The sequence below is a fragment of the Pygoscelis adeliae genome, unplaced genomic scaffold (assembly GCF_000699105.1).
Source record: "Pygoscelis adeliae isolate BGI_AS28 unplaced genomic scaffold, ASM69910v1 Scaffold172, whole genome shotgun sequence".
NCBI lineage: Eukaryota > Metazoa > Chordata > Aves > Sphenisciformes > Spheniscidae > Pygoscelis > Pygoscelis adeliae.
Window position 1 is genome coordinate 6,928,012 of NW_008824338.1, and position 15,693 is coordinate 6,943,704.

General features: G+C 41.2%; 1 protein-coding gene across 1 annotated transcript in view; it reads left to right on the forward strand.

The window, feature by feature from the left end:
* PHACTR2 (phosphatase and actin regulator 2) overlaps window positions 1–15,693 on the forward strand; it is a 63,184-nt gene that overhangs the window by 15,528 nt on the left and 31,963 nt on the right. The window contains exons 3-4 of the mRNA XM_009319154.1: window positions 6,988–7,068; window positions 10,054–10,212. Coding sequence (XP_009317429.1) covers window positions 6,988–7,068; window positions 10,054–10,212 — 240 coding nt within the window. The remainder of the gene's footprint in view (window positions 1–6,987; window positions 7,069–10,053; window positions 10,213–15,693) is intronic.

Here is a 15,693-nt window from a genome sequence, read left to right on the forward strand (position 1 = left end):
GGGGTTGCCCTGACCCAGGTGCAGGACCTTGCACTTGGCCTTGTTAAAACTCATGAGGTTCACAGGGGCCCACTTCTTGAGCTTGTCCAGGTCCCTCTGGATGGCATCCCGTCCCTCTGGTGTGTCAACCGCACCACTCAGCTTGGTGTCATCTGCAAACTTGCTGAGGGTGCACTCGATCCCACTGTCTATGTCACTGATGAAGATATTAAACAGTACCGGTCCCAATACGGACCCCTGCGGGACACCACTTGTCACCAATCTCCATCTGGACATTGAGCTGTTGACCACTACCCTCTGGATGCCACCATCTAACCAATTCCTCATCCACCGGACAGCCCACCCATCAAATCCATACCTCTCAAGTTTGGAGAGAAGGATGTTGTGGGGGACCGTGTCAAAGGCCTTACAGAGGTCCAGACAGACGATATCTGTAGCCCTTCCCATGTCCACTGATGTAGTCACTCCATCATAGAAGGCCACTAGGTTAGTCAGGCAGGACTTGCCCTTGGTGAAGCCATGCTGGCTGTCTCGAATATGAATTGTAAGAGTTCTAAAAATAAATAAAAGTTTTCCAAATTATTTTCCCCCCAAAATTTCATATGAGAGTTTTACCCCTTGTGACTCTCTAAGATGTAACCTACAAATTCAGGCATTTGGCTATGCAACAGTGGTACAAGAACAGTTCCCAGAGCTTTTATGTTGAGAAAGAAGAATGTATCTAAGTACCGATTAATCTCTACGAAGTGAAGATTTGGAATACATCTTCAAGGCAAATATAGTTCATAGTCTTGCTTAGGTGTTAATGCTGTTTACCCCCCTATCTACATACAAAGCTTTTTCTTCCAAGTCTGGCTGTACTTTCCGTCCTATGCCAGCAGCCGGTTGTGGGCTAGGTAGATCTTTCATTCATGCTGGTTGCCTAGTAGTAGTGCTAGTAGTGCTCGTAGGAATGGACCAGAAGAAGTCATTTATGTCTTGACTTCTAGTGCCCTCCTGTCTTGGCCAGAAATGCAGATGACCTCCCCATGTATTTCCATATAGAGAATAATAGGGATAAACTGTACTGTTCTGCAGCCCTAACTCTAAGGGGTTGCGTCCCCAGAAATCCCAGAAACAGACAGGGTGTCGACTCCAGCTGCATCATGAATAAGCTGTAGCTTTTCAGTGCAAATCAGGTTAGCTTGCAGTGAAAGCATATCTTTACATGCTTGAGGGCTATTTCGCTGTCAGGAAGCGCCAGAGCTATAGGGAGGTATCCATTTGCTTTTAAACTCTATGTACGTAAGGTATGGAATCACTTACGTTTGTGTATGTGCTTCCTGTGAGGCTGGAATTTGAAATGAAAACTAGTTTGGATTGCATTCATCCTGCCTCAGATGGTATTTTCGGGGGGGGCGGATAAAAAATAGTTATCCTTGTATTTCTTGAGGAAACAGACCCAGGACCAACGGAGACTGAGAAGATACATTTACTTGGCAAGTTGCCCCTTGCTGCATGCTAACTGACACAGCAGAAGAAACTGGCTTCTCTAACTTCAGGAAGAAGTAGGAAAACATCCATACAAAATACAAATCCTACAGGAAATCCTCTTCCTCAGACTACTTGAACAGAGATGTATTTGCATTACAGAACAGGGTATGTGTATGTACGTGTGTGTGCGTGCATCTTACATGCAGGAAGCTGATTTCCTGGCCTGAGACCATGGGACAGCATGATGATCGTCACATTTATTGCCTATTCTCTTAACAGGGCTACAACTTGATAAATCTGTATGCAGCTGAAGAAAGAGTTTCTTCTAAGAGAGAATGCAGGCTATTAGAAGGAGCTTTTATTGCTCTATCTGGGTTTTCAATAGGCTTTTTGAAAGAGGTTCTTGCTACAGCCTTGCCAGGGCATGTACCATGCAGTGCTTTGACAAAATCTCACGTGACTCTCTTATGCTAGCAGCTGAAAGATGTTCATAAACAGCAAATACCACAAGCATCAAAAAAAGATGGAGGACTAGATGTGGAAGTATTTGTGCCGATGTGGGAATGATGGTTGGAATTTTTTTCCTTTAGCAACATATTTTCTATGCTGTATCTCAGAAAATCTGTTCTCTGGGCACTGGTTGTATACTTTCTGCCTAGAGGGCTTTCAAAATTAAGTAAGGACAAACAGAAAATGGCATCATCTCAAGGGTTTCTCCCCTCCGCAGTGTTTTGCTGTGAAGGAAAAGGTGGCAGCAGTTTGTGTCTTGGCACGAAGTAGGTGCCACTTCAAAGCTCCGCTGCAAAAGTGTATGCAGACAGGGAGCAGAAGGCGATTTTAGCTCTTACTAGGTCAGAGAAAAATTAAAAATCTGAATTCTCTCAAGCTTCTCTTGGAAGAGCAAAACTAAAGACTGGAGAATATCCAGAATCTCACAGCACTCTGAGTCAGAGAATTGGTTTTAAGACTGCCTGAGGTTTGTAGCTGCTGAGTATCACTAAGCAGTCTCCTTTGAGGGGGTAGGGAGGGAGGGATGGAAACTGCTTTTTGAGGTAAACTGTTCGTACGATTAGTGTTACTGTTATTTGTACTGGGCTAAAAATACAAGTGTTTGTGGGATCCCTTGGGCGAGTAAGATTTACTGAAGTGAATGAGGGCTGCATACAGTGTGATAAATTCACACGCTTGCTGACAGTTACACCTGAAGTCAGGGCAAGCTTTGCTTCTCACTGCCGTAGCGGAAGGATTTTGACATGGGATTTTTTGAGTCTGCTGGAGCATGATGTCTGAGAGTGGAGCCCACCTCACCTCAGCCTTCCTCAGCAGGCAAGGGCTGATAACCAATCATACTCACAGTCAGGACTGACTTGTTTGCGTAATCGATCTCAATACGTATGGAGAAATTGTTATTTCCATTTTATTATTGCTTAATGTTATAAACAATATGTTGATGTTAATGTTAAAATATTATATATATTCACACTTTTGTATATACACATATATATATCTATATATCATATATATCACAGACATATGTTAAGATATATATATTCACAGATATATATACACATATGACAGAAAGGACTTGTAGTAATAAGATCAGCTGGTCACTCAGCTTAAGGATGTCCACATGATGGTGTTACAGCTAACAGTATTTATCATAAATTTGTTCCAAGATAGTACTAGTCATCTGCTCCTGAGTGAGGAATAGGTAATAACTTGTAAGGTCAGAGATTGCAAAAATGATGATCCAAAGGTGTGCTTATGGGAGAAGCAAATGGGTAGCGTATTGTGGCAAGTTCTACTAAAAGAAGAAGGAAGAGAAGAGAGGTAGGTCTGGAAACCAAAGATAAGAAGTTTAAACTTCTTCAGGTGAAGGAGAAAGACCCTGATGATGAAGTCATGACAGAGGTGGTGAGAGGAGGGAGCATGCCAAGCGGGACAATGGTGGAAGCACCAAACTACAGTCCTCTCCCTGTACTGAACTCAGGAGACTGAACTATTTCTAAGGTGACAAATAGTGATACCCATCCCAGGTGGTTCAGGTAGATGATAACTGTTTCTACAGTTGTCTATGCCATTAGCTCAGCAGCAGATGGCCAATGCTCATAGCTTCACTTCTGTTGATTAGATATTTTGAACCGTAAGTAGGCAATTCAGCTAGAATTCGTATGCTTTGGGTTGTTTGTTTGTTTGTTTGTTTTGTTTATCACAATTTTAATGTGGGAAATGCTACCTGAAAAGGTACTTCAAATTAAGCACTTAACAAATGTCAGCATGTTTGATAATATGACTTAATCTTTCTATGCCATAAGTTGCCTGTCTAAACAGTCACGATAACACCTTTGTATATCTCACATGGGCGTCAAGGAGAAAAACACGTTGTCTTTGGTTCACTCAGTTGCTGTAGTGACGTTTGGGAAAACTAAGAGTTTTCTGTTCAAATGAAGGTTTAGGTTGTTCCTCAAATGAGGTCTGGGCCCCAGGTTGAAAGGTAAGATTAAAAATTCAGGCAAAGAAACAGTTCATTGAACACAGTGCAGTCTGTATCCTAAACGAAGCAGGGATGGCAAAGGTGAAATATGTAACAAGCAAATAAAAGCTGTACCATCTGCACACCCATCAGCCTTCATTCAAACATTTCCTGACTTCTGGATGCTTGACTTTTTAACTCTCTTATTTTAAAGGAGTTTACTGAAACGTAACAGTAGTCAAATGTGATTAGCTCAACTGAGTAGTTTGAGAACCTTAAAGCTCAGTGCAATTGGGCTGTGATAATCAAAATACTTGCCTGTGTAAATGTGAAACGTATTGTATAGTCCAGAGTCGGTAATAAGCAATAAATTATAATGATGAGTCCACCCTGGCTAAATAGCACCCAGTATAGGTTCTTAAATAGACAGGCTACTCATTCCTCCTATACAAGGGGACATATTTTTGGTCGCTTTGATTTAAGTTAAAATCCTGCCTTTTTCTTTGTAGGAATTAAAATGGTGATACCCATAGTGAATACTAGCATGATTTCTAATGTTCTTTCCATGGGCCAAATAATATTTTAAATAAATTATGTTTTCAAGCTGAATTAACTGAGCTTAATCAGTTTAAATAAAAACAACACTCATGGCTAGCATTTTAGATGATGAAGGACTGGGGCTTAAGCTTCTTATCTGTTCATAAATTTTCTAATCTGTGAAATGGAGATAGTTATGTCTAAGGGATGTTATGAAACCTATGTAATGTTAATAAAATGCTTTGAGGTCTTCCAGTAAAAGTGTAAGGAGTTAATGTCTTTTAATGCCAATTGACATTTTCCATGATAATTAATTCGATACAGTTGTTAATTCAGTGTTGTAGAACTGAAAAAATACACCATCCTGAAAACTAGAGAGAGACATTGATGAGGGGTCTGATTCAATGTTCTTGAACTTGATGGAAAGAGCATCGTTGTTTTCAAGTGGTATTGGATTAAGTCCCACAAATAAATACATGAGAGATCATCTCATTTCACTGTCCCCAAGAAAACAGATGTAAAAAGGAAGCAGAGAGGAAAAATAATAGGAAGTAAATTATACTCGTAAAGCTGAAATAATAAGAGAAAATATATGTTCACCTACATGAAAAACTCTTTGCAAGGATAGGGCACGCTCCTGTGCTTTGTTTGCCATGCCATTACCATGTGTGACACACAGTTGCAAGGTATATACCTTACCGTAATGGGGAAAAATTGGAAGAGCTCCTGCATAATTTAGGATCGGGACCCAAGGCAGTCTAACCTGATCTGAGTTCAGGCTGCCATACTCTCCCCAAGAAGGCTGGCTTACACAGAGAGTCTGCAGCCACGCTCACGGGCTCCTTTATATTGTCAAATGTGATTTGAATGCCGTCAAGGTTTGACCTTTAACGGACAGGTCCCACAGACCTAATGCCAGCTTACATGTTCTTGTGCCAGTACTGTTTGCATTCATGAGCTGTTGGTCTCACAGGCATGGGTAGCTTGGGCTGGGCCGGTCAAAATGGTTACTGCCCCCAGTTCTTCTGCCAGGAGTCAGTGCTTTTTTGGCAGGGAAATGCATCCCATGTGGAGCATGTGCTGAATCCCTGCACTTTGCAGTGTGAGAAATAAACCCGGTGCTGTAAATTTGAGAAGCGCAGAATCTGCTTCATCTTCTTTTCAACCGTCCCCTTCCCTGGTGGAGGAGGGGAGTGGGGAGCTGTGAGCAGTGATGCCTTCAGGCGTCTCAGTTCAGCCAGCCTGGTTGCAAGTCAGCAGCTGGGGTTACCTGCTGTGGGGAGAGACGTTTATCAGCTGCTACGCATGGAGGGTAAATTTCTCAGAAGTGCCAAACTACCTCTCTCCATGCCTTCACAGGAGCCGTCACTTCACTGTATGGCTGTTCACTCCAGCTGGGCTGGTGCAAGTCGGATTGGCAATACTTCTTGCAGTATTTAATCTGCATAGAGCAATTAGACTGGCCCTAGGGAGTAATTGGATCACCAGAGTGTTTGAATTAGTTGATGAGATAAATAACCTTATCCCATAGCATTAATAGGATGAAGTCTAGCACGGCTGAAGCTTTGCCACATGCCCTCAGCTTGAGCTCCAAATGTCACTTGGGTTTTGATGTCCATATGTAAACAGAATCAGGATGGGAGATTAACTTTTCCTAACAGTGAAGACAGGATTTTACAAGTGGTGCTCACATTTTATGGACCCATGCACCATGGTTCCATGGATCATTACAGTGGCCTCCCAGATCACTGACCAAAACTGTATTGGTTTGGCAGTGGGGTGCAGTGGGGAGTTATTCTATTTTGCCATCTGTAAATGCTTTTCCCTATAAAACTATTTAGCATTTTTCCCATGGGAAATAAACATAATAATTAAAATGCTTCATGTCACAGTCTTTTTTTGTGTGTTGTATGCTTCTTTTTTTTGACCTAAAAAACAGGATGCTGCATTTTTTTCCATGGAAGCCAACCAGCCTGGATGAGGATGTTATTCCCTTTTAGAAGAGAACTTTCTAGCTTCTGTTTAAGGCGTTTTTTTTCTTTTTCCTTTAAAACATAGTTTGCATGTCATAAAGGCTACCCCGTGAGTTGCTTGCTCTGAGCAGGATTTGTCTCTCCCAACTCAAAACATCTACCAAGCAGACGGAGGTATCTCCAGCTGAGCTAGCCACCCCAGTCAATGGTAAAGAGGTGCTTTTACATATTAAATGCCTTTTCTAGCGTGAGTTCAGTTTCACGCTGGAAGTACCTTTTTCCATTGACTGTAAAGGAAGCCTCACGGAGCCTCGCTCAGCTGAAGGTATGGGGTCAGGTGAATCCCCCCTTCTGTGCCTGAAATTGTGGGAGAATATTTTCAGAGAGCATCCATGAAAACCCAGACCACTTCTGCAGAATCAGAGGAAACGATTTCTCAGGGTTTCTTTAAAATAAAAATCTTCTTCTACATTTTTCGCAAGCATCAGCAGTACGAGAATAAATCCTTTCTTAACTGTGCTTTTTCTTTAGTGTTGGAAAGGAAGATTTCGACAAGACAAAGCAGAGAGGAGCTGATAAGAAGGGGAGTGCTGAAGGAAATGCCCGAGCAAGGTGATAACACGTTACCTAGAATTTAGCTCCTAAGTGCTAAACACGGATGATAAAGCCACTATTGCATTGTTTCCATGTAGTATAAATAGGTATGGGGAGACAGAGCTGAGGAGTGTGAGAGGTAATTTGGGCCAGTTGACAAAAAACTCAAGTTGGAGTTGAGAGATCGGTGTTCTGTAACTGCTCCTGCCGTAGGTACACCATCTGACTTCTGGTCATATCCTTGAGTATTTTGATGCTCCCTGTAAATAATGTGACTCCAGTGGTTCCTACTTACTGTTTGCCAGAATTTTTTTAAGTTAGTGATTAACCTATTTTTTGAGTCAAGGTCTGCTGTCTAAAGCAACTGGAGTATAATATGAGAAATTTTGGCTGAAAAATCAGAGGCTTTGGGACCCCCAAGCAAATCAATAGCATCCGTTTCAGGTATGAAAAAGTACCAGTGCTGGGATCGTACAGATCCCACCACTACCACACACATCACATTCACAAATGGCACAAACATAAAACTGTGGGGAAGACACCACTTGTTTCAAAATGCTGTGAGGTTTAGTAACTGGTATTAACCAGAATTTGTGTTTCGAAAAGCATGAGTAAACCATGGTTAACACCTCTGTGCTACATCTGATTATGTTCGTAGTGGTATTCTTTCTAACATTCTTGATCTTCTATAAATCTAGGTCAAATAAAAGTCAAGTGAGTAAAATAATTTCCTGTAGCTTAAAATTAAAACATTCATCATTTTGTCAAGGAGTCTAAGAACTCCATGATTTCCAAAAATATTTTTCTCCTAGAAATTGTGTTACTCTGCCTGAGCTGAAGAATCATGAAAGTATCAATGTGTGTGGTTCATATCGTACACATTAATATTTAGAAGTTAAGGGCTTGTTTGTCGACATGTGGCATCACTTATCTTTACAGCTAATTACCAGGCTATGGCATTCAGTGTAGCTGGCTTCTGAACTTTTCTCTGCCACTGTCTTTGACTTAAAACAAGAGATGCAAACTCTCCATACCTCAATTTGTCCCTCTGTGAGTTTGTTACATTTTTTTGCTACATGCTTCACTGGGAAGCTGCATGGCTTTGTCCATTGATGGCTGTAAATTGCATTTAGACTGCTGGGAGACAGTTAATGAAATGTGTTAACATTTCAGGTTGGTTACAAACCGTCTGAACATAAATACTATCATTTGTGCTAAAATTGTGTATGCTTTGGTCGTCAGTGTCCTTGATCCTCTATTCCGCTCTTAAAAGAGGATGGGACTTTGGATCCCTTACAGAGATTGAGCAACATGAGAAAAGGATGTAAAGATGAACAATTTTCTCCCCTTCCTTCCGTCTTAAGAAGGCCATCAATCTAGTCCATGTTGCCTTCATCACGTTGTGCTTCCTGTCTGATGAAATTATAGTTTTCAAGGAGCAGTTTGAAAGAATACAGGATTGGTTTGAAGGTGCTAAAAAAAGAGATACAGAAAACGCGGTGGTTGAGCAGTGTGAAGGTAGTTAGAAGGAATGACTGTGGAGATGAAAGCTAGATGGGGAAATTACATGGAGTCTTGAAATGTGAGAGGTAAGAAATGTGAAGTGACTGTTCCACATGGGATGAAGAAGAAAGAAGTGGAAAGTGGCAAGTGCCACTTGGAGGCAGGAGGTGTTTGCTGAACCATGACATGGATAAGGTGGGAATGCCACATGCAGAGGCAGAGAGGAAAGAATGGCTTTATGAACATCTGGAAGAAAGGAGCTAAAGAAACTGAATGTTGCGGTAGAGTAAGAAGGAAGCCTTGTGCAACTGTCAGCTATAGTGAATGAGACAAGGTTAAGAAGGCAGAACTTAGTTTTTACACATCAAGTTGAAGTTAGTGTGTGGGTGAGAATGAAACCATCAGCTTAACCCATAGAGCAGCCCAAGGTGGTAAGAGAGAGGCTGCATAATTGTGTTGAAACCAGTGAACAGCCAGACATCCAGGTCTGATAGAACGCAGCAAGAAAGAGGAGGAGAAGAAGAGAGTTGGAATTACCACAATTAATGAAGAAACAACGGGAGAAACCAGAAGAGATGCCAGGTAGATTGGCATAATTTTTGGATGGATAGTAAGAGAATCCTGCAGAAGGAAAGCAATCATCTACGTGAACTGCAGGTGGGGTGTGAGCAACATAAGGATAACAAGCCTTAGAAATGACCAGAGAAGTAAATCAACAGCAATTTTAAAATGCATGGAACAGAGAACAGAAATCAGTAAATAAGGGAAGAGAGAAAGCTGTGAGCCAGCAAGACTATGTAGCATTTTTCAGGAATATAGAGACAAACAGGGAAGAGAAGGAAGTTTTTTTCAGGATTAAAAAAAAACCTCATAGCTGAGGTAGTCTGGGTAAGTGAATAAAATATCATCAGAGCTGGAAAAGAATTTGACTTGCAGAATTTAATAATGGTATGATACGTGATACAGGAAGACCTCACCTTGGCTCTTAAGACTGGGCAATGACTTTGTGACCTATTTTATTCATTAACTGGGCACACATATTCTGAGAACTTCTGTCTGAATTCCTGGCTGATTTACCTACTGGGGTGCACCACAGTAGTCCTGCAACTCTGCCCCCTAATTGTCCAGATAAGGGGCCTGTTGGAACACATTGCAGCTCTGTTGTGGTCCATGCACACATTTCTTTGCTGTGTAAACCAAGATACAGGGAGGAAGAGAACGGGATGCTAATGTGTACAGATACGAAGCTGGACCTGAAAAACGCACATGCACTTCCAGGCCCACTACTGCAGAGGTGTCCACCCAAAGAACATGGAAGCCTATAGAGTTCCTTTACAGCGTTAACTTTTCAGAGTAGATCTGCAGCCTGATGTTTCATGTTTCAGTAAGTCTTTCTGCTTTGCTTCCATGGAAACTTGAAAGCAGTGGGATGCTGTGTGTTGTCAATAGGTGCTAAGGAAGCAGTTAAACTAGACAATAGCTTTTTAATTTTCATTTCAGATGGTGATGTAACAGTAAATTTTGAAACTTCAAATGGACACACCATAGCCATTGGTGAAGAAACCATACAGGAAGAAAACGTCGTAAAAGCCAGTGGAGATAATGGTACTTTATCAGAGAAAGCATCAGCATTGGAAGGAAAAAAAGAAGATCAAAAAGGTAAATGAACACATGCTTCACAAATTGTTTTTCGCCTACTTAAAATATTAACATGTTCTTCCATTAGCACCAATACATGCTGTGAGTTCTGTTCTGCCACAAGAATGCCAGCAGAACATGCCGAGAAGATAAGACTTGTGAAACATCAGTATTTCATCACTGGTAGGCATGCCTTTTACTGTGGATATAATAAGGTCATAAAGAGAAGCATGGTCTGAGCATGAAAATGTGTGCAGAGATGTTTGATTTCTGAATTCAATGTGAGCCTTTCCTTGTAGCCATAGGCAAGCTTTGGTTTCAGGTTTTTCTTTTCTGAAAGAAGACACTAAGTGCATATGCATCACCTTGCAATATCGTTGTAGAAGTGGCTCACGGGTTGAAAGTTCAAAGTGTTTAAGCCACTTAAAAACCATGTATCATTTTGAAAGTGACTTCAGCAACTCATTCCTATTGGTTTTCATTAAATCTTATAGTCCAGCTCTTCAGAAATATTCAAGGGGCTATATCACTACTGCAAACTGAACCTAGGTCATTTATGGAAAATGTACTTTATGACTATAGGGTTTTCTATGAATTGCAGTAAATACTGCTAAATATTTAGCAGTTCCAAAGTCCATATTAATTTTGTTACCTTTACTCAGATCTACCTTGGTAACAAGAGTTTGACTGAGTAAGAAAAAAGTAAAGATTAATGCGGAATCATAGGATTTGGGCCAGTTTTATTTTCTTTCTCTAACCTCTTGAATAACGCACCATTTCTTTTCCCTGTCACAGTGTTCTTAAATATTATTCCATTTACTGGATTTTCCTAGAGGAAAGAGCAAGGATACAAAAGATCAAGAACTTCATGTCTGGCTGTTAGACTGAGCAGCCTTTCCAATGTCTTCTAGTAAACCCTACCTAGTGATGAATGAGCCTCTGGAGGTTGAGAGGGTCAGTTCGGCTAACACAAAAACTTGAATTCTTCTCTGAGCTATGTAAATCACTTGACTATGTAAAAAGTGGCTGGATGTCCAAGGAGAACTGCCTTTCTTATGAGATTTCTAGTACTTCCTGTCTCCCAACAAGACAGAAATACAAGATTAGCCTTTTTCATGACATTTAAATATGTCTATCTTTTGGTGCCAACTAGAACCAGATGTGTATTGGGTTAGGGGAAAAGAGTTATAAAAGCCATGGAAAACTCCTTTAAAATGGTTCAGGTTAACTTTGGGGTTAGATCAGACCACTTATTATTTTATGCATCCTGAAATACAGCCTTTTGGAACTGTCACGTCTTGGAATTTTTCCTAAGGTACAGGGGTTTTTTAGAAATACACATTTCTAACTATGTTGAAATCCCCTCTAGCTGACTTCGCAGAATGTAGAACTCCAATGAAGCAGGAAAGGTTCAATATCTATTTAAACACATTATTACACTCTGCACTCCCTATATATTGTGGTGACCTCACAGGGAGAAATTGAAAATGATTGCTGTACAGGAGCAGAGTCAGTACAGAAGAATATATAGCTATCACTCCAGTCCCTCTCAGAAAATGAAGTATATATGGAGAAGGGAGAAGGAAAACAAAAAGTGAGCAAAACTGGTATTCTAGGCTTCATAGAATGTCAATATGACCGTATAGAAGATGCCAAACACTTCAAGTATATTTCCTCTTACATCTAAACATGAAGTTCTTCTACATGTAAACTTCTTGAGTCCCCTGAAAAGGAACAAGATAGATTTATTGCAGAGGAACAGTCTGCCCAGAAAAGGTGTTAAGAATCAATTCCACACATCAGCAACGGTGTTACACAGTGCAAATCCAGTACAACTCACTGGATAGTCATTCTGAATACACTTCAGTTATTCTTTATTTCATAGCACATTAAGCAAGAAGGTGAGCCAGTCTGTTGAACTCAGTGGAAGAGCAAGGCCCACTGCATCTCACAGATGCATCTCACCTGACAGATGAATCCTCGGTGATTTTTTATGGCAGATGCAGTAGGTATGCATTACACCTACACCCACTGGCAGAGCGAGGAATTAACAACCGCAAAGTGGAGGTTTGCTAGTGTTCACAGAGCACCAAAATCAGAGCTGAAGCAGGAATACCTAGCTCACTGTCTTCTGCTCAGACCATAGAACATGCTGGTGTGTCAGATCACAGCCCTCCGTCATGAGAACCTAGATAGGTGGAGTGAATACTAGCTGGACAGTTGGGAGTAATGGATGCAAGGAGTTCATCTTTAGTGAGGCTAATGTTTGGCTTTTTAGAGTCATGAACTCTTATGTGTAAATCTCGAAGGAAGTTATATACACTTTACATATTTATAAGACCTGAAGACAGGATTAATTTCTGCTGTTTAGTAGCATGATGTGCTGCAGTTCCAACTCCAGCTGAATCAGTGTTCCAAAAAATTCATCTCAGCCCCTGAAAGTTAAGAGGTTATTTTAAAATGCTTTTATGAAATGGTGGTGGTCTTTACTTGCTCTCTGGTTCAAGTGGGTCTTGAAAATTCTCATATAAATATGATGATGACTGCTGGAGCTGGAAGCTTAAAAAGAACAAGTGATACAGGCACATTGTGATAATATGGTGAGAGTTGGCAGCAACACATGGTAGAATGTGGAATATGTTAGGAGTTAAAAGAAGTTAAAGGAAAAAAGTTTTTTCAGCATGAGCCGCAGAAGTACAGTATCAACAGGGCAAACAATAGGCTCAGCCATGCAATGTAAAAATGAGTTAAACAGAAGCGAGTGAAGAAGACGACCCCTGAAAGCTGTTCCCTGTGCTGCCAGGCAGTTCCATAAACTGTGTACCTGTCTGCTGTCTGTCAGCTCACAGGTGCCTTTCATATTTGGTGAAAAAATTCCCTTTGGCAATTTAATAGTGTAACTGTTACTGTTTATAGTAATGATGAGATGTCAGTCATCCAAGCGGGGTGTTTAAAAGGAAATTTCTCCTTTATGTCAGGATAATAAGAAGCTGGTGACAGTTTTACATAAAACAGGTAATTGATGGATAAAGCTTTGCAGATGAGACATCAGAGAAATCTTTTTTCTAGATCATTTATTCACATTATGTTTGTACTGGGTTGAGTTCTGAATTCTTTCGTTTCGTTTCGTTTTGTTTTGACTAAGAAAAGTCACGAGCATCTTTTGCAGAAAATAAAGAGCTAAACTGCAGCCAATCTCTGTGAGCACCCTGGAAGGGATACAGAGCAGCGAGTAGACAGGCAGCATGTCAAAGTACACCCTGGCTGCCCGGGCAGCCGACCAGACTGTACCATCGTGCCAGGGCTCCTGACCTGTGGCGCTTGTCTGCAGTAGCCCCTGCAGACCCCAGTGCTCCAGGTTCCAGGTGGGGTATGAGCATCGCAAAGGGGATCCAAGGAGTCTTTCCGCCTCCTGCCCCCTACAGTAGTGTTGGAGAAGACCAAAAGCCACATCAGTAGAATAGGTGTCAAAATTGTCGCTGTTTGCCTCCCTAGGTATAGGGACATAGCATGCTGACGCAGCATGTGTGCTGCACATTGTAAAACCTCCTGGTACTGAGTCAGAGCTGCTTTTCTCCTTTCCACCCTTCCAGGATGTCTCTGGCACACAGGTGTACCAGAGAACCCTGAGTCTGTATCTGAGTTCAGTTTGTAAACTTAGGTCTTACTCATTTTTATTATAGCAAGCTAAATCTTTCAATGATTCTGGTAGATACTTACACATTTCATCGTTAGCTTGGGCTTGAAGAAGTGAAAGGCTCAGTAACCATTAGCAGGATACTGCCTGGAAAAAAGTAGTAAGTTTCATTTTGCATACCATCAGTCAGGTGTGTCAGATGCTGCTTTGATAAATAATTGCATTGCAGGAAGCCAGAGCTCTGTTGCGGGTGCTGTGGGTGTTGTGGGTGACATGGAGCATAAGCTTCTGAAATGTTCCTATGCCATTTATAGCAGACTGATCCTCTCAGGTTTTCTCATGTCCTTCAGTGAAGGAAACAGTTTGTAGTCCTGTTTCCAAATGAATTCATGGGATGCATGCACATAATGTTTTTTCCCCACAGGATAACTCTAATATGAGAGCTGGCAAAGGTTCCAGGTCTTAGTATGTTGGGTTCAGAGGTTCTTTCCGCTATACTTTGTCTGCTCTCCCTTAAATCTGCCATTAAATTTAATCTTTTATTTTTCTCATGGGTAACCAAAAAAAAAGGTTGGAGGCACAACCTCTGGTCTTATGAGCATGAGTCATTGCTGACCAACACTTTGGTTTGTCTACCAAGGAATGTTCTTCAAAGTAAAATTTTCTAGGTTCCTTTTCTCAGAGGTCTTTGCTTTATTTCCCCAAAGTGGAACAAAACCTGCTGAATTTAAGATAGTAACCCTCATCTTCCAGGGTCTCAGACAAGAGCCTGCTTTCTCTCAGAAGACTAATCCTACAAACCACTCACTGTGAGAGACAAGGCAGACTTTCTTCCCTCTTGTGTGCCTAGCTGGCTTCCTACACTCCTGAGCTCTGTAGATCTTCGATATGAGCACTATACATTAAAGGGGTTTTTTTTGCCTGAGTCTCAAAGAACCTCTCACTCCAGCTGAGTTATTTGCTGGCTAAAACCAGTTCTTCTAAGAATAGTATATCTTCGATTCATCACCTGAACTATGTAAATGAGGCTGAATCCAAATCTTCTTAAAAGGAAAGCTACTCTAGATAAAGCTGTATTTGGGCAGAGCCTGTCCAGTAAGTCAGCCAGGCTGGCTCGTGCGAGTAGGCTGACATGAGAGGCACGGGCTTTCACCCACAAAAGCTGAGTGGCAGAGGAAAGCTCCTGGTTTGTAAAGCTGCTATGTTTTTTTTCTTTTATAGGAAAGATATCCTAATGTGACTCCAGAAATAAGATTGTAGACGTGATTTTAATGAACTAACCACTGAATTATTTGAGCATATCTATACAGAAAGTATAAGAGAATGTACATGCCTTTCACTTTCCCAGTCTCCCATAGACCAAGAAATGGTAAAAGTATGCAGCTGACAGTGAAGATGTTTTAGGTATTTTCTCTTGATTTAACAGCTTACTTTTTATGCAAAAGTTGGACAGTTAGCAATTTAAAATGACACTTTTTTTTTTTCCTTTTTTATCCTGGAACCAATGCAAAATCTGAACGTGGTTGCTTTAGGTCAGATGTTACACCTGTCCCTTTCTCCCCTCTCCTGTTTTCTGCACTGTCTCTGTTACAAGACCTCTTGCACATAGTGCTGTTGAAATCATAGCGTAAGAAAGATCTGGAAGTCTGCAGACGTACAGATCTGCTCATCCATCTTCAAGAAAGATGAATTCAAAACTGCAGAGGGAGCTGCGAAAAGCATCATGAGACAGCTGTTCTTGTTCAGCCTAGCAAAACGGAGCCTGAGAGAGCCTGAGTGCGTTTGATGAATGTAACTAGTTGGTATATAGCCAGGAGAGCATGGCTAAAGGACAATGCTGGCACAAGTAGAAAGGAATAAACAGT